Consider the following 20,157-nt stretch of genomic DNA (forward strand, 5'->3'; position numbering starts at 1 on the left):
ACCCCTAGGATGCAAAGGGTTCTTGTGTCTCTGTGGAGTCAAGGATCCACCAGTCAGTACCTGAGGGAAGGGCCTGTGTTGGGGATCTGAGGATCCCTTGTGGGAGGGGATAAATTAGGCAAATAGTAACATCCATGTCTGACGATGAATTATTGTACAATGCCTGAGAATCCCTGAATGAAAGGCAGTTTAGAAATATTCCTAATAAATACATTGTAAAATAAATACTTTTGCTGCCAGCTCTCCAAAGTTCTAACTTACATCCTTCCACCCAATTCCTCTCATTAAAAGATGGTCTGAAAAAAGTATTATTCAGGGATCTAATGTGAAGGTGGATGTTCTTGGTGGCCAGAAACCATTCACATGCAGAAAAACTGTGCCAGTCAAACACACACATACAGTTTCAAGTGTTGTGAAATGTTTGCATTGAATTTCTCTCCATATACAATAGTTATGTTGGTGCACCTAAAACTGGGCAAAATTGGCCACTTTCCTTCCACTGCCTCCCAAAAGAATAAATGAAACATCAAAGCACCGAGATCCATGAATAATTTTTATTGCTCCATATGAAGGGAAAGGGAGGTGCTACAGGCATTGTAAGAAGAGGTGGTTGTTGTTAGCACCTTGCATCTGAGAGTCCTTAATTCAATGGCCAGTTGCAACACTTACAACTCTCATCAAAGACCAGGCCAGCTGCACAAGACATGGGGAATGTTGCAGTTCCAGCACAAATGTAGAATTTATTGGGATCATCTGGATTAACATACATGCCATCAGCTTTGTTTGCACAAAACTCTGTTCCAGGAGGAGTGGTGGGAGCATCTGGATCAGGTGTGGTTGTAGGCCTCGGAGTAGTAATAGGTTCAGGAGTGGTTGATGGTATTATGGTGCTTCCTGGGTCACCACAAACTGAAAGAAACATGCAAAATCAGGAATCAGAAATTTGCTTTCATCCACCAATAACTTCTTCCTAGAACCATTATAGTCCATGAGTATAAAAACCACCTCCTTTAGGAAGGAGGAATAGTAGTGAGCTGCACTTTCCATAATGGGAAACATCGTTACTCTCACATAATGCATGTGACTGGGTGTCAGAGCATTATATAATATGTTTGTATAAAATATCATGGAGGCAAAGCTTATTATCCTGTATAAATTATTTTCTAATAGAATTCAGAAACTCTGTATACAATGAGATTCATTTTCCTAAATCATGTTTTAAGCCATGCAGCAGCAACTGGGCATTCAAAATAATGCATGCTCTAAAAGGAGCTTCTCACTCTGCTAGCTTGGTACTTTAAAACTAAACTAGAAATGCAAAAGCCATCTTCCTCAAAATGAAGTGCTATGTTGTGTAGGATTTGGTGTGATGGTCCATAGAAACAAATGCCACATGAAGTGACTGTGCCTTTTTTCCCCATACAACCTGGTGAAAGTCAACACAGTTGACTTTTAAGGAATGCATGCACTGCAAAAAGTTCATCTGCTTCTTTCTTCATTTAAATAGCACACACTAAGACATCATGTGGCGAGATGAGCTTTTAAACACCATGTGCTGGTTCCAAAACATTTGCCACTGGGCAGTTTGGACAATGAATGTGCATCTTTCCCATTACTAAAACATAGCTGCAAAGAGTCAGGTGTGGAATCTAAACAACTGTTTGGCTTTTGATAACTCCCCCACCTCCAATGATCCTTTGGTACTATCTTACCTTTGCCTGCAAGTAGGTTCTTCAGCTCATTTATGAGAGGGTAAGGTCCTTCACCACAGAATGAGCCACTGAAGTCATCCAGGTCAATAGTCCATACCATGCCACCACCAAATTTGTTGTCCTTCACAAACTGGGTCTATAAACAAAAAGGATAATGCTTTATGGCAAGCTCTGCTCCCAAGCAGTGAAAATTGTTGAGAAAAACCCACTAATTCAACACCAGTATGACACCAGGAAAACTACCAAACAGGCTACTCGGCAAAATTACCGTATTTTTTGCACCATAACACTCACTTTTTTCCTCCTAGAAAGTAAGGGGAAATGTCTGTGCGTGTTATGGAGCGAATGCCTGCGGGTGGCAGGGGGATCTGCTGCAGTCGTGAGCAGAAGATCCATGGTTCCCCTTCCTTCCCTTCTCCGTGGTTACAAAGCATGGATCCACATGGATCCTCAGGATTTTTGCATTGGGCTACTCCAAACTCACTGTCAGATCACACGTCTGTGGCCACAGCATGAACCACAAAAATCATATATCCACTATTTCGTTTAGAATATTTTTTTTCTTGTTTTCCTCCTCTAAAAACTATGTGCGTGTTATGGTCGGGTGCGTGTTATAGAGCGAAAAATACGGTACATCAGCCATTAATCTTGTCTTGATGTTTGTATCCTGAATGTTTGTGGGTTGTTCTACGTAGCCAACAAAGGCCGCATTCACACTGCACCTTTAAAGCGCTATGATACCCCTTTAAACAGTCATGGCTTCCCACAAAGAGAAGCTGTAGTTTATTAAGGGTGCTGAGCACTGTTTGGAGACCCCTCCCAGAGCTCCAATCTCTCTTCACAGGGAACTGTGGGAATTTTAATTCTGTGAGTGGAACAGGGGTCTCCTAACAACTCTCCGTGCCCTTAACAAACTACAGTTCCCAGAATTCCTTGGGAGAAGCCGTAACTGTTTAAAGTGGTATCACAGGGCTGTAAATGGATTAATTCCCATAATCCCTGGCCACGTGCCATACTGGTTGATGGGAGTCCAACCCACAATGGCTATTCCTGGTCTGCAATATGCAACTCTATTCTTCACTGCTGATGCCCTCTAAACATTCTGCCAGTCATGTGCAAACAGCTTCCTTTCCCCACGGCTGGGAGAACATTTAAAGGACCCAACCATATGGGGGTATAAATGTTTTTCTAGGCAATCGGCACCCACAGCACAATGTAGATTCCATGGGAAAGACACGTGCAATAAAACCCTGCCCACGTGGTTGAGTCATTTTATGTTATGGTTTTATTGTGTATTTCAGTGTATGATATAAATAAATCATTATACTTCAATTCCGCACTCTGAATAAACAAATAGTTGAGAAAACATCTTCCAGCTCCAAAATGGTTGGGACAACATCTAAAGGTCACTTAGATCTGTAAATGAGAAATGGCAACTCGTGTGTTCAAATTATGCAACACAGGCATTCACTACAGCACTGTGGGTAATAAGAAGGCATAAAATAAAAGGTCATAGTCAACAAAGGCAGCCTTACTTTGCATCCATAGCTTTTTTTGTTGTCAAATCCAACCCACTCAGAACCTTTGTACGCATAGGGAACACACTGGTCTTCAATCCAATTAACTGTAGCATCCCTTATAAAAGTACAGATCTGCAAGCACAATACGGTATTAATAGATTAATGGATTTGAATCAGATTAATCTGGTGGAACATGAAATTAAAGTCACAACAGAGAAGTTATTTGGTTTTAAATGATCTAATTCATGGAAACCACAGAAACAGAACTTTCTGTCCCAGTTAAGAGAGGAACACAGCAGACGTCCCTGTTGACTTTTGGAGATGGAGGGCTACAGCATCCTAGAGCTCCTAAGATGCCCTTACAGGAACAATATAACTGCACCATAAAGCTGCTTTGCAGACTAAGCAGCTGTTGTAACAGTGGAGGTTTGAATTCCCCTACAGATTTGTTGTGTGGGTAAAACTACTCTGATATATGCAGATACCAAAATATTAGAAATTCAGCAAATAACCTCACACAACCATAATAACAGCTGCTAAGAAAAATTGTAATTTATCCAAATCCAGAAGACAAGTAGAAAGACAGCATGATATTTATTTTGGGCCAAACTTGTAGCCTAATATTGTCAAAATATTCCAGTGTGTTAGGTTCAAGATTTTGAAGCTACTTGTATATAAAATAATTTTTTCTCATTTGGTTTATATATTCTGGGGAAAAAACATGAGAATGGCAGCAAACCATGTGCAGTGCAGTCCTATAGTTATGATACAGCTTAATTCTTAGTAAGCAGCCATAAGATTGTAACTGTATTAGAGTGCAATTCTATATTCAGAAGCATGCTCCACTGAATTCAATAGGACTTATTCTCAGCCAGGTAAGCATACATAGGACTGTAACCTAAAAGGCATCCTGCCCTAGGACTTCTCCAGCATCTTACCTCATAGTAAGCCCAGAAACCAGCTTCACGGGTGTATGGTCCAGAAGAGCCAGCCCCAGAAGCAGGAGCGCCCACTGATGTATCACTGGTAGTAAGCCTAAAGGTACGTCCATAGGTGGGAAATCCCATCATAAGCTTCCCAGCAGGAACACCATTGTCTCTCCAGTATTTCATGGCAAACTCCTGCAAATATGACACTGTGAATTAACCTCACAATCGTTGTTTACCAACACTGTTACCGGGAAATTGGAATGGGGGTGAGAGACCTCCCTGCCCCACACAGCAACATCTACAACATCTACAATCTACAAAGGCATTGCATCTGCAAGGGAAGCTCAGCTCAATTTGCAGGAGCCTGCGACTCGCCGCTGAGCCCCAGGTCTCCAACAAAGGAAAACAGGGGAAGTGTCAGTACTAAATGTAGCAATTCACTTGATAAATGTACCTACCTACTGGCTCAATGGGAAAACTTTAGAAATTCATAAGAAATCACTCGTATCAATCTTCTCAGTTCCAATGGCATTTAGGACCCAGGAAAGTGAGGTATAAGGGGAGGGGTGTATGAGCCAACCATAATCCCCAAGAGATGTACAGTCATGTTTGCAGGGCCTTCCCAAGGAGTCATGGCCGGTGATATCCTGCCCCAAGAGCGCCAGACAGATAACCATCTCAATCACAATGCCTACCCACCCCATAGTAGGATGAAGCCCGGACAAGACAAAGGGGTGTATTTGACTTGACTTGGCAACCAGGGAACTGTAAATACTTTGCTTTGTACTGTGATGGAGTGAGTGTGAAAGACTGTATTTGAGTGACATGGGCATGCCTGGATCTCACAATCTACCGAAGACCACACATTTTCTGTGACATATCCATGATGTCTTGATGATGCATCCTGAGATGTATTATGGGAAACTTTGGGAAACTTTAAAATACTGGTGTAACCATTGTTCGGGGCTTCTGGCTGCTTCGTCTTTGTGGTAGTGGGAAGTCTTGTTGCAACAATAAAGATCAGGCCTACAGGCCACTGTTTTGGTTCTATCTCCTGGCTAAAGTCTCATGTTTGTGACACCCGACCTGAACCTATAGGAGTCAAAGTTAGGCAATTGTGGGGTGCTCCAAGGACTCCATGTTACAACACAAAGCAACCCGCTAAAGAAAATAAACCGTGCTTTATATTCTTACACAGTTGAAATATCTGAAGTCTCCAATATCAGCTGAACCAACGTACAGTGGGCTGTTGTGCCCTGTAAAGGTGTCCCAGCCACCATGGAAGTCATAGGTCATCACGCTAATAAAATCCAGATGTCTGAAATGAAAAGTGCGGTTTAAATTAGGCTGATTCAAACAACCAAGTGTAGGTAGGTTTTGTTATGTGGAGGTTCCGCACCCACCACAGAGTGAAATAAACTTTTTACATCAGCATATTTTTGCAATAAAAATGTTTTTCTGGTGCATTCAGAACCTTATCAACCTCACCTGCAAGGGACCATGGGTCTGAGAGACCATCAGTCAGAATGTGGGGTGAAAAGAAAGTAAAAATTCAGTCAAGGCCAAACTCTTTGTGATGCTTATGTCTTTTCTGGCCTTGCCCAGAGGCTGCTGAGGTGAGGACTGAGAGTGAGGACCATGGTAGGGGGCCATGCTTCTAACTGTGAAAAGCCCCCCTTCTGCACTTGCTATTCACAATGGAAGGAAAGCTCTCCCATTGACATCAAGGATGAAGGAGGGCGATTCTGATTGGGATTATGGTGGTTGCAAACTGTTAAAAACACCTTTCTGCCTGCCTTCACTTCATGGTCTTGATCTGGCGGGGGCGGGGGGCAGTATGCCTTAAAAAAATCAGCCATTTGAGGCCAAACAATGCAACAAGTCTCGCAGGACGTTTGGCCTTTGGTACTCATTTCTAATTGGCAGTTTCAGCTCTGGCAACATGTGAAGCAATAATTGGCAAAGGAGTACACCTCTGTATGTAGCTTCCTTTAGCATCGAGTGATAAGGTTTACAGGCCATTGGACTGGAATTCCAAGCAGGCTTGATCAATTAAGCATTATTATAATTGCATTTAACAAAGCTCTTTTTCCCCCCTCTCCACTTACTTTCCTATTTCTGCAATTTCATATCCAGCATCAATGGTCGGTTTACCAGCAGAGACAGCTGCTGTCACCAACAACCTGTTGTTCCCAGTCTCTTTGGCCTCTTTGTCAAAAGCTGCTACCATTTCCTAAAGGAAGAGAATGAACTATTATCCCAGCCTTTTGTTAAGTGACACAGTCCTATTTCTACAGGTCTCTACAAACCTCTTCTGAGCAGCAAAGCTTTCTTCCCCAACTGCGAAGCCTGGCCAGCCGGGTTGCTGAACCTACTGATCTCATACCTGGATCAGGATAGTGAAACGATGCTTGTCCTCAGGGGGGCTACCCCTAGAACCTGGATATTCGAAGTCCAGATCAATCCCATCAAAGCCAAATTTGCGGAGGTATGCTATAACCGAGTTTATGAAAGTCTTGCGGTTGGCTGCAGTGGAAACCATGGTAGTGAATCTGGGGGAAACAAAAGCAACGGCAGAGTCTGGCAGCACCTTCTTAAAAGAGCATTCCTAGGCAAGAGTATAGCCTACCTTCATCCAATATACCAAGGTACAGTTCTGCACCTCTGTTTTTCTTGCATCTGTTGCTAGTATCTTTCCTTTTGTTTTGTTTTTTGGTCTGTTGTTCATTTTTTCCCTGTCAGCCAATCCAACTACACATTGCTTTACAGACTATTTTTTTCTGTTCTTCAGCTTTGTTTTCTTGCTTTCTTTGCTTTATGCATTTGAGATACTTCCATTATCAGCCACCGTCCTACCCTCAGTTATATGACATTTAGCTTTGCATAAATATGTGTTTGGGTTTGTCCCCCCCACCCCCCACCCCTACATCTTGGTCTGCAGCACCTTGCAAGAGAGGGTGGAAGGCCAAACTTTCCTTATCTCTTCGTGTTACCTGAAAGTGGAGAGTGGGGAAGGAGAGGCCAGAATGCATCTGAGGAAAGAATGGACTAACCTCTCCCATGGATATCCCCGGTCTGGTCTGGTCAACATATGCAGTAAAAGAAGGGGAAAAGAGCCCTGAGGTGGTAAAATGGGCTGTACCATTTCCATCTAGAGAGGAGGGTTGCTTTCAAATTTTTAGTGCACTTTGTGTTAAGAGTTTTCTTCAAGTACAAAGGATAGAACACTAAGATGCAGGCTAAACCATAATCTGTCTCTCAAGTATTTTTAATATGGAAAGGAACCTTTTTAAATTGGCATTATTGATCTGCAGCCTGAAATGGTACAGTCCATTATGCGCTTTAGGACTGTACCACCTCAGTTTACTACCAATACAGACCAGGCATCTGCCTCCATTCCTGCCTTCCATCTCCTAAGGAAGGAATAAGAAAGCAGCAAACCCTGAATGTAAATATACAGCTGTCTATAGCTGGGTACACATTATACCTTTAGAGAACCTTCTTTCCTTCAAAGAACTCTGGGTACCAGAATTTGTTAAGGGTGGCTGGGAATTGCCACTCCATGAGACGTAAACCACAGTGCCCAGAATTCGTTGAGGGAAAGAATTTGTTTCAAATGTGCTTTAAGTGTGTGATGTATACACAGTTGTGGGCACTGTCACTTCTAAGAAGGAAGTGACTGAATTAGGCACGTCAGAGAATAGCTCTCCCTTCTTCTTGCACTTGCCATTCTCAGTCTCTTACTCTCCTGTTACAAAAAGTACAGAGAGGTCAAACAGACCTGGAATCTTGAGGGAGGGCATCCCAGATGGCACTGCTTAGCTTACAGGAGTCTGATTCCACTCACAGTCTGTCAGTTGTCAAATACTATTATGTTCAACAGTTGTATGCTGATTACCACTCATATTTCCAAAGTTATAGAGAAAACTTACTTCTGTGTACCAAAGTTCCACCCTCCAATAGCCAGCAATGTCACCAAGGCAGAATTTCTGTGAAAAGGAAATATATAAACAAAAACTGAAAACAGATTTGATGTAGAAAATCTATAGATATTGTTCTTGGAAAAACTAAGCTGCTCACTATTTATATCTTCTGCCTGCCAAAATTTCCCACTGACTTCTACTTAATGCTTATATAAAGTCAAGTTTAGATTATGGAACAAGTTCTTTATGAGATCTACTGCTACCTATGTATCATTATCACCAGGTCAGATGGTACATCTGCAATATCTGTATCAGTTTAGGCTAGAGAAATGTCTGGTGGACCCACAGCTTTTGTATCAGCTTCTAGAACAGCTCTGAAGCATCTTACAAAAAGTTAAGCACCTCTTTTACCCACATCACAGTTACATCTTAATGTTGTGTCTAAGAAAAAGCTGACCTCTGCTTCAGCGCTTGGAACTCTGGGAAGAGCCTGTCCTCGTCATTCCACTCATAAGGGGCAATCTTATTGTCGTTCATAGTTGCAAACGCATACATGAGGTGAGTGCAAAGATGTGGGTCCACGTTGTTTGGAAAGTACTTGGCTGGTTCAGGGCGGTACTGAGCCCAATTGGTGAAATAGCACACAACTTTGCAGGAATGGCCTGGTGAGAAAATGGAGATGGTGCCATTGTTGACACAAAGTCATGTTCAGAGTTCATTCAGTCATTATCCTCTAAGAGCATGTCTGGATGGAGGATTTTTAAGCGGCAGACATAACAATTATGCAATCTTTCCTAGTTCTAAAGACAGTCTGGGGCTAGAAGGAATGGGGACTACAGCACAAAATCCCAGAGCTAGTTTGTCACACAACTTTGAGATATCGTTCCCCAAGCCTACCATTTCCAATTTAATGCTATAGTTCAGTAATGGGTAACCAATATTGTTTCTGAAATAATATGTGAACCCAAACACAGCTATCCTTCAAAGTTCGCATTTATCCAAGTTTTTTGATGCAGTTCTCCAATCAAGCGATGTTTAGTAGGGTTGCCATATTTCAGTGTTGAGCTTTTTTCAGTTCTGCCCAAAGTTGTTGAGCTTTTTTGCCAAAATCATCGTTTTTGAGCTATTTTTGTGGATATTTTTTTCAAATTTCTGTCTGGATACTGTTGCTGACTGCAGTATTCAAGATAGGGGAACCCTATGTTTACAAAACTGCATATATGTGGGGAAAGATATAAAAATGGAGATATGCAAAAAATGGAGATATGCATAAAAATGAAGGTATGCATAAAATGAAGGAATTAATAAAAATAAATTAGTTAAAAATGCATTATATTAGGGGAAATGGCTTGCAAAAATGTGTCTATGAACTGTCTATTAAAAATGTATTTATTAGGAGAAATTCGTATGAAAATGCTGGTGAATTTTCATGAGGTTTTTTTATTATTGCAAATTGCTGCAAAATGTAGGGAACTGAATTTAAGACAGGAAAAATGAGAAGCAAAGAGAACCTTCCTTTCCCTACTTATGGTCAACCTTTCAGAGAGTGGAGCCAGAAACCAAAGTGTGCAGGACAAGTGGCAAATGTTGGCAGAATATTATGCCAGAACATCACCTTGACAACTAAAATACAGATATCATATTAAATACATTTTGAGTGTTTATGGCTCTCCATTTATACATGTTTCACACACACACACATATGCACAAATAAAATTGTGGACATATTTTATCACATCTTGACAATCACTTGCTAGGCCACCAGAAGCCAGCTTAAAAATTGTTCCAGCCCATGAGCTGCTCCATCCCTACATCTTCCTACACGCTAACTGTAACTTTTGTCCACAGCAAACTTACCACCCTCATCAGGATTTTCACTTGGCTTAGGAGTTGTTTCATCAGGAACCTGAGTAGTGGTTTCTTCAGGAGGTGGTGTTACGTCATCAGGAAGAGTAGTAGTTTCATCAGGAGGTATGGTGGGAGGATCAACAGTTGGAACATCACCACAGCCTAACAATAAGAAGTACAGATGTTCAGAAAGGCATGTGGAAATCTCGAATGCATTTAATAGGTATTTTGACTTATGTGGCTACTTTGACAATTCTGGATTTGTTCAGTATTTTAAGCTGTCAGTAATATCTTATTGCTCTACTGGCTTTTGAGAAATACATTTAAGCTCCTGTTTTGATGGGAAATGGCATTTAATCTTTAAAAACTAATTACTAGGAGATTCACCTGAGACATCTGATCTAGGTTCACGTCAACAGGCATACTGGTGTACATCACTGGATGGGCAAGTGATAGGTTACATTTTCATTGCTAAAAAAGACCAAGGTAGCATGATGTTCTATAACAACGAAACCAAAATCCACAACTGACCAATACTTTGGAACAACCAAAATGTCACAAAACAATGAGCAAAACTTCTACTTCTTCTGAACTCTTCATCAGGCTGCTGAGCTAGCCTGATGTTGGAAGCTACAAAATCTGCACTTGGTCACAAGATAGAGGGCAGGAGGCAACAGCAAACGTAATTTGTATAGACTAAGAACCTACAAATTGGTACCAGGTAGGAATTTGTTGCCAGATTAGCTGACAACCGAGGAAAGTCTCTGACTTTTTCCCCAGTGAGCCTCAACTGAGCGTAGCTAGGTACAAATCAAATGACATGGGGGAGAACTTCATCCATTCACACTCTGCATTGAAGTCTCTTTTTTACATGCTAGGGAATCAGATTTGCTGGCATTCTTCCTACTGGCTCCATACATACATACCCACCCACCCAAAGAAGGAATGTCACACTGTTGTAAATAGGGCCACCTTGTATTTGGAGAGCCCGTGTAAGATCCTGCTTCACACACAGTGGAGCCCAAGATGGCCTTTGGTGTTACATTTAGGTGCCTTACCTCCTGCAAGGAGACTCTTCAGTTTGTTTATCAATGGGTAGGCTCCTTCACCACAGAATCCACCACTGAAGTCGTCCAAATCAATTGCCCATACCATGGCACCCCCAAACTTATTATCCTTCACAAACTGGGCCTGCAAGAAAATCACCATCATCATCATCATGACATTCCTAAGATGCCATTTTCTCATCAGGAGGAAGCTTCAGTTGCATCAGGCCTCTTCTTGTGCTATTCATATTACCATCTGACTTGTATTTCATTTAGTTGCTTTTTAAAACATTCATGCCCCACCCTTAAAAAGACCACTCGGGGAAGTTTTCAGCATATAACGTTACAATTTCACAAAACAATATGGAATAATGCACACACACAAATGGTTATCTGCTTGTACATGGAACTCCTTGGTTTCCCACACACTGAATCTTTAGAAGGGGAAGCCTTGCATGGAAGAAGTCACTTACATTACAACATGCAAATTGTGATAGCACAAAATGTGACAGAACACACAAAGTTCAGAATGCTGATAAGGATGTCTGTGACAAACCAAATGTAAGGGGGAAAGCTGTATGCAAAAAGGGTTCTTACTTTGTACTCATAACTCTTGGCATTGTCAAAGCCAACCCATTCATTCCCTTTGGAGGCATATGGCACCTTCTGGTCTTCAATCCAACTAACCGTGGCATCTCTTATGAATGTGCAGATCTGCCAAAATGTTATGATATTAGCAAGAGGACAAAATGAAGAAGTAGAATGGTCATGTCAAGAAAACAATGACACTCATTGTGCTTAGAAATTACCACATGGTTGAGAGGCTTAGGATCTTACCTGCAGCTGCTCCTGCCTGTCACTTGCAGAAGATGGCTCCTTTGTGAATTTATTTGTATCTTTTAAATGTAATTGTACTCAATTGGTATTCAATTTGATTAGCCTCCTATTATAATAAATTTACATAGGAGCCTATGCTTGTACCCAAAGATGCATAGGCTTCTCTACACATGCAATATGAACCTTCCATTTTGGCAGTTTATGGATTGTTTTTAGGGAACCTGTCATTCCTGTGCAATCATTTCAAATGTGTAGGGAGTGGCCAATGGACTGGCCACCCATTTATAAGAACCCAGGAAGCTGCTTTATGGGATAGCTCAGTTGACAGAGCATGAGACTCTTAAGCTCGGGGTCGTGGGTTCAAGCCCCACTTTGTGCAAGAGATTCCTGCATTCCAGGGGATTCGACTAGACAACCCTTGTGGTCCTTTCTAACTCTACAATTCTATTGTTCTAAGTCCCACCATTCATCTATCTAGCTTAGTACCGTCTGCACCAATTGGCGGCGGCAGCTCCGGGAATACAAACAGGGGTGTCCTTCTGTAGCTCTATCTGGCAATGCCGGGGATTGAATCTGAGACAATCTGCATGCAAAGCAGATTCTCTGCCACTGAGCTACAGCCTTTTGTCATGAACATGCACTAATACTTACCCAGAATGAATGCATTTGTGCATGGAGTTGATGGCAGGCATTAATACTCATTCAGTGAAGATATAGGATATAGGACATAATATACAATTTGAGGACTGGGGGAAATTGTGGAAAATAAATTTGAAATTTACAGGTTGTTCTCTTTTGAAAGAAAACTATATGAAAATGATGTATAAATGATAGAGATGATGGCAGGCATTAATACTCATTCAATGAAGAAACAACCTGAAGTTTCCTCAAATCATTACCTCATAGTAGGCCCAGAACCCAGCTTCTCTAGTGTAAGGTCCAGAAGAGCCAGCCCCAGAAGCAGGAGCACCCACAGATGTATCACTGGTAGTAAGCCTGAAAGTGCGTCCATAGGTGGGAAATCCCATGAGAAGCTTGTTAGCTGGAACACCGTTGTCTCTCCAGTATTTCATTGCAAACTCCTGTTTAGGAAAAAAAGAATATGATATGGAGGGGGTTGTGGGATTTAATATCTGTCTTATTCTATGGGAGTTGGTCAAATCTATTCTCCATCTCCTTACACAGTTGAAATACTTTAAGTCACCCTGGTCTTTGGATCCCACATGCAATGGACTGTTGTGGCCTGTGAAGGTGTCCCAGCCGCCATGGAAGTCATATGTCATCACGCTGATGAAATCCAGGAGCCTGGAGGAAGTCGCACAAGAAGCAGAGTTAACAGCCAACGTTCTGACACAGGCACTAGGAGTCTATCTAAGAGAAGCCAAAGTCAGAGAAGGGGGCTATTATGAAGAAAATGCATGCTTTCATTTACTTACTTTCCTATTGCGGCTATTTCGTACCCAGCGTCAATGGTTCCTTTCCCTGCAGACACAGCTGCTGTGATTAGCAGTCTGGGGTGACCTGTGCTGGCAGCCTCAGCTGTAAAGGCCTCCAACATTTCCTAAAGAGGGAGGAGGAACTATTAGTGAATACCTATTAGCAGAGCAAGAGCAAACACGTGTCATTTTTTTCCTGGAACTAGGCAGCTGTGGTCATTTTAATTTCCTACAATGCATTGCATCAATGTGGAGCACTGATGCAAATTAAAATGACAGTGCCCAAACAGTAGGATGCCTAGGCACCCTAAACGTGGAGTCAGACATGCCTATTAGAAGGTCATTTGTCCTTCTGACCATGAGGTTAAATGACCATTCTAAAACTGACAATGCTATCAGAGATCTCAGTCAAGAGTAACAATTTATCAGGGATTCTCTCAGTAACTAAGTCAGAAAGCTGAGCTAGTCCAGCGTCTTGCCTTTCATCTCAAGAGATCTATCTAAAAGGCCAGAGTCTAGGCTTATAACCTGGTCTGCCTCATACTGATCTAACTTTATATCTGTGCCATTTAGCAGCAAAAGGACTTTTAAGTTCCTCTTCACATGCTCAGCAATTGCCAGATTCTAATGTATATTTTTCCCCCTTTGTGATAGTGAGAGGAAAACATTTTAGCTCTGAAAATGGTAACAATATATCCCAAACATTAATCTGTTTTTAATCTGCAAAGATCAGCAACATGCTGATTAACACAATCCCAAAAAATGCTGGGTTTCTGTTATTTCCAAGACAGGGTTGGATAAGCAGCTTTAGGGGGAACCTTGTATATAAGTTGAGGTTCTTGGTATATAGCCCATTTAGGGGCAGAAACAACTCAACAGCATTTATCATCCATTCTACTTATGAGATTTCTATGTTTGTTAAAAGCTTTCAGTAGGCTAAGCTAGCTATGGAAGTATACTAGATCTGTGAGAGAATGCTGGGCTGGTACCTCACCTGAATCAGGATGGTAAACCGTTGCTTATCTTCAGGGGGGCTGCCTCTAGAGCCCGGGTATTCAAAGTCCAAGTCAATCCCATCAAAATTAAATTTGCGGAGATATGCTATCACTGAATCAATGAAGGTCTTTCGGTTGGCATCTGTGGTGACCATTGTGGTGAATCTAAAAGGAACAGATCTCATTCTCAGTATTGCATTTTTACTGTGGTACTAAGGAAAACTTCCTTTAAGGTAAAAATGCCTCCCTTAGAGAATGTATGAACACTTGCAAGAACATGTTCGCAAATAAATTAATACTTCGCTCTAGCCCTGCCTTTTCGTACAGACTACTTAATTTCCCTTTATTGCTGTGAAGTTTCAGAATTTCTAACATCTGGTAGAGCTTAGTGTGGTTTCTAACCATCTGGTTGCTTCATAATTTGACTCTTTGTCAGTGTAGAGGTAAATAAACAAAAGCCGTTCTCACTTCTGAGTGCCGAAATTCCACCCTCCGATAGCCAGCAGCTGAACCAGTTCGGAATTCCTAAAAGGCACAGAATATATTAATATATTAAAGTGAATAGAGAAACATTTTTAAAGATCTAGGTTTATACACTCAAGACAGTATTATACACAACAGTACAGCACCATTCCCTGTGCAATTATGTGTTTATGCGGCACATGCATCAATCACATGAATCTAACCTAAAGGAGTTGCATTTAGGCCCCACTGAAACCAACTAACTTTTCACACATTTATTTCAATAGGACCTAAGTGTGTTTAACTTAAGTTGGATCCAACCCAGTGCTTATTTCTTTATCACATTTGTATCTTCCTTTTCTTACAAGAAGCCCAAAGCAGCTTACATGGAATTATCCTAGTTTATTCTACTAACAACGGTGTTGGTCAAGCTAAAATGTGGGGATTTGCCCAAGACCAGTTAGTAACATGGACTGAGTGGATATTTAAACCCAAACCAACTTCCATGTGCTAGTCGCTACACCCGAGTGTGTAAAATTATTGCGTAGATTGGAGAAAGAGGGCAGGGAGGTTGTTTTCATCTTTTCTCATAATACTAGAACCAAAGAATCTAAGTGTTGGGAGACACAAGATGGAAAAAGGGAAATCCTCCTTCACACAGTTGCTTCTTCATGATACAGTGATGGCCACCAACCCAGAGACCTTTAAATTCATGATGAATAAGGCTAGTCACAGTGTTTCATTGCTGCCTCCAGGATCAGTGGCAGTATGTCTCTAAATACTAGTTGATGGAGAACACAAGTGGAGAGAATGCTATTGTGCTCATGTCCTTTCCATGGGCATCTGGTTGGTCAATGTGAGGACAGAATGTATACTTTTGACCTTATCTAGCAGTCAGGCCATTCACTCATGGACCATTAACGCCTTTCAGTAAAACTCTTCAAACTACCAGTTAGTATATTAGTATTAGCGTGCAAAGAACCATTTTGGTATGAACAGTGGCAAAGCTGCATGCTCCGGTACCGGGGGCGGAGAGCAGGTGGGGGCATGGCTGGCACACGTCACGGGGGCATGACACGTTGTCCGTGGGGGCATGGCGTGCATCCCGGGGACGTGGCATGCTGCCTGTGGGGGTGTGGCCTGCATCACAGGGGTGTGGCGTGCATCCTGGGGGCGTGGTCACCCGGTGCAGTGGGGGGGTGCGGCGCATGTCTGGGGTGGAACCGCGATGGTACCCCCCCTCCCCGATGGTGCTGGGGGGGTCTCCCTCCGCCCCCCGCCCCCCATTCCTCCACCAGTGGGTATGAATTCACATCCATTCTCTAGCTGATGCAATCAGAGTTCAGGGATTGTGGGCCTAATATTATATATCAGTTGCAGTGCACGGCAAATATTACATTGCAGCTGGAATCAAAGTTCCTAAATATTAGCTAGTGACAGCACAGCAAAAGCTGCTGTAATGCACTGCAGCAAGCGAAGACTGAAACAGCTGGCATCACCACATTAGCTGAAATGTGTCATGTGAAGGGACACTGTTCAGAAGAATTCCTATCACCCTGGCACATAAATTGACAGTTACGTGGCCCTAAACAGACATCCATATGTGAAATGTTGCTCTGTGGTTTTGCATTGCTGCTTACTTTTGTTTCAGTGCAGTAAACTCTGGGAAGAGCCTGTCTTCATCATTCCATTCATAAGGGGCAATCTTATTTTCATTCATCGTAGCGAAAGCATAGATCAGGTGGGTGCAGAGTTGTGGGTCCACATTGTTTGGGAAGTATTTGGCTGGCTCTGGCCTATACTGAGCCCAGTTGGTGAAATAGCATACAAGTTTGCATGCCGAGCCTGATCGGAATAGACGAAACAATGAAGCAGCTGTTTAAAATACTCATTACATCCCATTTCTTAATTAAAATCCCATTCCCAACCATATATTTATATGCCAGGTAAGCATGCAAGGACTGTGTAGCAAGCAAAAACAAAACCCTTATGGGAAAAACTTTTGGAAAAATGGGATGTGGCTATTTTAATTTGTACCATTTTGCCAAAAATCTTCATCACACAGGCAAATTTTGCATGTAGCAAGATGATAAATTTTGGAGTGAGGGAGAAGACTTTGAGTATATATATACAACCAGGAGTGCCAATAAAATATGGGGTGGGGCACTGGTTAATTTGAGTTAAATAGCAGTTCTGATTATTTGTAAATATTTCTTTCACATGGAATTCCCAGGATTCTTGATGGCTTACAATATACATTATCCTTTTTTTACCTTTGAAATGACTCTAAAGTAATGAGACATGTCTACCTGGGATGGCTAAGGTAGAAGGAAAGTAAACCTGAGGTTCTCAAGTCTGAAATTCAGTTAACAGCACCATGCTGGGTAGAGTATGTTTTATCACTTTTTAAAATTATTATTAATATTCTGTTGGGAGCCTCCCAGAGTGGCTGGGGAAACCCAGCCAGATGGGCAGGGTATTTGTTTGTTTGTTTGTTTGTTTGTTTGTTTGTTTGTTTGTTTGTTTGTTTGCATCTTCTGCACACATGCACACAAACACACTGCTCATCCCTAGTTAAGGAATGGAATAAGTACTTACTGATTTGCAACTGCAGCAAAACAGCCAAACCTGCAAAGAACAGAGAAGAGAGTCCAAAGTAATGGGGAAATTGTGCTATGTAGCTTAACAAAGCACCATTCTTGGTGTCTGTGAAATGAAATCCCACCTTACAAACCTTAAGAGAGGCAGTATACAAAATATTATAAATGACTCACCGACCCACAGCAGCACCTTCCCCATCTTGCTTTCACATGAAGGAGCGCCAGGTGAAGCTCTGAGCAGTGCTTTATAGGAGGGCAAGGCCTTCTTATCGCCGTGGAAGCTGCACACCTGTACTCTTGAGAAGGTAGGATCACAGCAAAGCACGTCTACTGAACTTTTAAAAAGTAATAATTAATCATAATGAAGTCAGTAAGAAGAAACCCCTAATGCTTTGGATTCAGACTTGGTGGGGATTAAGCCATACTGTGTTATTTTTCTATCTAGATTCACAATGTGGTAATATGGGTATTTTTACTGAGTGCCCAATTGCCTTGCTTGCTACATTTTTTATGAAAAACACAACCAGGTCAAAGTATTTTGCAGATGATGTTTTATGTATGCAGTCCACACCCCTTTCCCACCAACATCCCCCCATGGACTGGATCTGTGCTGAATTTGTTCCTTGCAGAAAGGGTTTGATTCCTTGAACCTGTAAAATACTGGGTCTCTTCCACCGGGGCTTCTTTTTGCATAAGGAACCCTTGTATTCCTAAAACCAGCCATGATGTGCAACCAGTTCGGGATAGAAACCATACCCCCCCCCCTTTAGTGTGATTTTAACCCTTACTAGCAACTTCAGTGGTGTGATAGATGGCTTGTCATATTTCACTAGCTGCCCCTAGCTCAGTAAACTTGGGGCACTAATATATGTTGCATAGGTATTAATGTTGCTACCATCCACTTAGAACTCGCCATAGATGAAAAAGTAGATCTCTGTCATATACATATTAATTTCATGACAGTGAAATGATGAAGTGTTACACCAAACATGATAACATTCCAGTATGCCTACAGAGTTGAGATCTTGGCCAGGTATATCATGAGACTGGTATTCAACACTTTGTTAAATAATTACTTTGCATTTCAAGGCATGTTCACTTTGTTAGTGACTTTTTCCTTTCAGAACTATTCAAAAGCTAGTGATTAGCTAGACTTGGAGCCAGGGGTGGTGGAGCTGAGCTGAAGCAGCAAGATAAAGGGCCATAGTTCAATGACAAGAAGACTTGCTTTACATGGAGATTAATTCCAGGTTTGACCTCCATCATCTCGAGAGAAAAACAGGATCAAGGGCTGGAAATAGCATTCTGCCTGTGATGCTGTGAGCCAGTGTAGACCAACCTTCCCCAACCTGATACCCTCCAGATGTTTTGAACTTCCACTCCCACCAGCTCCACCAGCATGGATAGTGGATTACGGGAGTTGTAATCCAAAACATCTGGAGAGCACCAGGTTAGAGAAGGAATATAGTGAACTGCCTTATCGTGAGTGAGACTCACTGGTTCATCTAACTCAGTATTGCCACTCAACACTGACTGGCAGCAGTTCTCCAGGATTTCAGGCAGGGCATTCCCAGCCCTACCTGGAGATGATGTTGAAGACTGAACCTGGGACCTTTCACATGCAAGGTTGTTCCATTGAGCTACAGCCTTTCCATCAACTACTATAGACATTTGTACTTGTTGGTAGCTTCATAGATTCATGTGCCCCTGGGACACTGCTGTAGCAGCTTTAAGGTGCTGGGTGGAAGGGAGACCTCCAAAGAAAGTGCAGGACTGCTAAAAAGCAATGCACTGCCCGTGTTTTGGTGCATGCATTAAGAGGCAATGAAAGAGAGGAAAGGATTATGAAATTTACATGTCTATAATAATTTCCTTTTGGGTAATTTTCAAGTATGCAAACAGCCCCATTTGGTTGCCAAGGGTTTCAGCTAAAAGCAAGTCAAATGTTCGCAAGTCTCAGTTCAGCAAACTCACAAAAATGGAAATAAGCCCAGTCCATGATCATATAACGTGCCTGTACTTTGACCCTTAAGGGTGTTCCCATTACTGCCTTCATAAGGGGTTTTTTTGGTGCCTTTCAAAGCTGTTTCACTCCCTGCCCAGCTGCTCACACCTGCAGATTCCGTTTGTTCCTGCTTGTCTACACGCCATTGACAGAATGTCTTTTCCCCTGTACCATGGTGTTCACACTTTGACTAGAGAGGACTGAAGGACTCCAGTCAGTGTGAAGCGGGTTTGAGAAACAATGTATCCAACTGTAGTATCGTACAACAAAGTATAGAATACATACCCATTTTGGTTAAATGTCTTGTGAACACAGACTAAAAACCAGAGCTGGAGACAGTATGTTAAATGAGAATGTGACTGCAGCCTTACGTTTGCTGAAGCATTTTATCAGTGTCTGCTACAATTTATTAGTCATCTTGAGTCAGCTAACATCCACTTTCCATGGCCACATATCTAGCATACTTACCTGTATGACATAGACCGAATGAAAACAAGATTTGGAGCTGGGTGCCACCAGAATACTGCTTACACCAAACTCCAAACCAATCTCTAGTTTTCTCACCAGGCACCTTGCTGTTGAGCATTCCCTCTGCAACGCACTTCAGAATTGCAAAGTAATCCCCCATCCCCTTCTTTGGCTGGAACCAGCCACCATATTACAGAGCTATTAATTCATTACAGTACTTTTATTTGAATCAGTGGATTCCTGAGCAATTATTCCAAGCTTCAAAAACCACAGCTTGTCTTTTGAGTAAGACTAGCTATGGTTCTGACCCATGACATGGCAGGTGGGTCCCCATTTGTGGAATGCCTACTAATATTGAGGGGTAATTTTAAAACAC

General features: G+C 42.0%; 1 protein-coding gene across 1 annotated transcript; it reads right to left on the reverse strand.

Annotated features, from left to right (window-relative positions):
* Positions 1 to 540: 540 nt before the first annotated feature.
* LOC308586648 (acidic mammalian chitinase-like) lies at positions 541 to 17,533 on the reverse strand. The gene is made up of 20 exons (XM_081193424.1): positions 17,483 to 17,533; positions 17,307 to 17,336; positions 16,349 to 16,553; positions 14,715 to 14,771; positions 14,246 to 14,411; positions 13,252 to 13,376; positions 12,997 to 13,120; positions 12,715 to 12,897; positions 11,576 to 11,692; positions 10,991 to 11,123; positions 9,942 to 10,094; positions 8,542 to 8,746; positions 8,094 to 8,150; positions 6,548 to 6,713; positions 6,270 to 6,394; positions 5,356 to 5,479; positions 4,171 to 4,353; positions 3,248 to 3,364; positions 1,713 to 1,848; positions 541 to 909 (listed from the first exon to the last, which is right to left on the reverse strand). Exons 1-20 carry the CDS (start codon positions 17,505 to 17,507, stop codon positions 641 to 643), a joined length of 2,700 nt encoding a protein of 899 aa, XP_081049550.1. The 5' UTR covers positions 17,508 to 17,533; the 3' UTR covers positions 541 to 640.
* Positions 17,534 to 20,157: the final 2,624 nt, after the last annotated feature.

The sequence above is a fragment of the Podarcis bocagei genome, assembly GCF_964188305.1.
Source record: "Podarcis bocagei genome assembly, chromosome: 5".
Taxonomy (NCBI): domain Eukaryota; kingdom Metazoa; phylum Chordata; class Lepidosauria; order Squamata; family Lacertidae; genus Podarcis; species Podarcis bocagei.

What these genes read in the sequence shown, in the direction of transcription:
- LOC308586648 (XM_081193424.1), bottom strand. Translation starts at nt 17,507, where the DNA reads ATGGGGAAGGTGCTGCTGTGGGTCG. An exon ending in TTTACTGCACTGAAACAAAA is followed by an intron (nt 14,772 to 16,348) that starts GTAAGCAGCAAT and finishes TGTGCCTTTTAG; the next exon opens with GAATTCCGAACTGGTTCAGC. An exon ending in TGGAACTTTGGTACACAGAA is followed by an intron (nt 6,714 to 8,093) that starts GTAAGTTTTCTC and finishes TGTTTCCCCCAG; the next exon opens with ATTCACTACCATGGTTTCCA.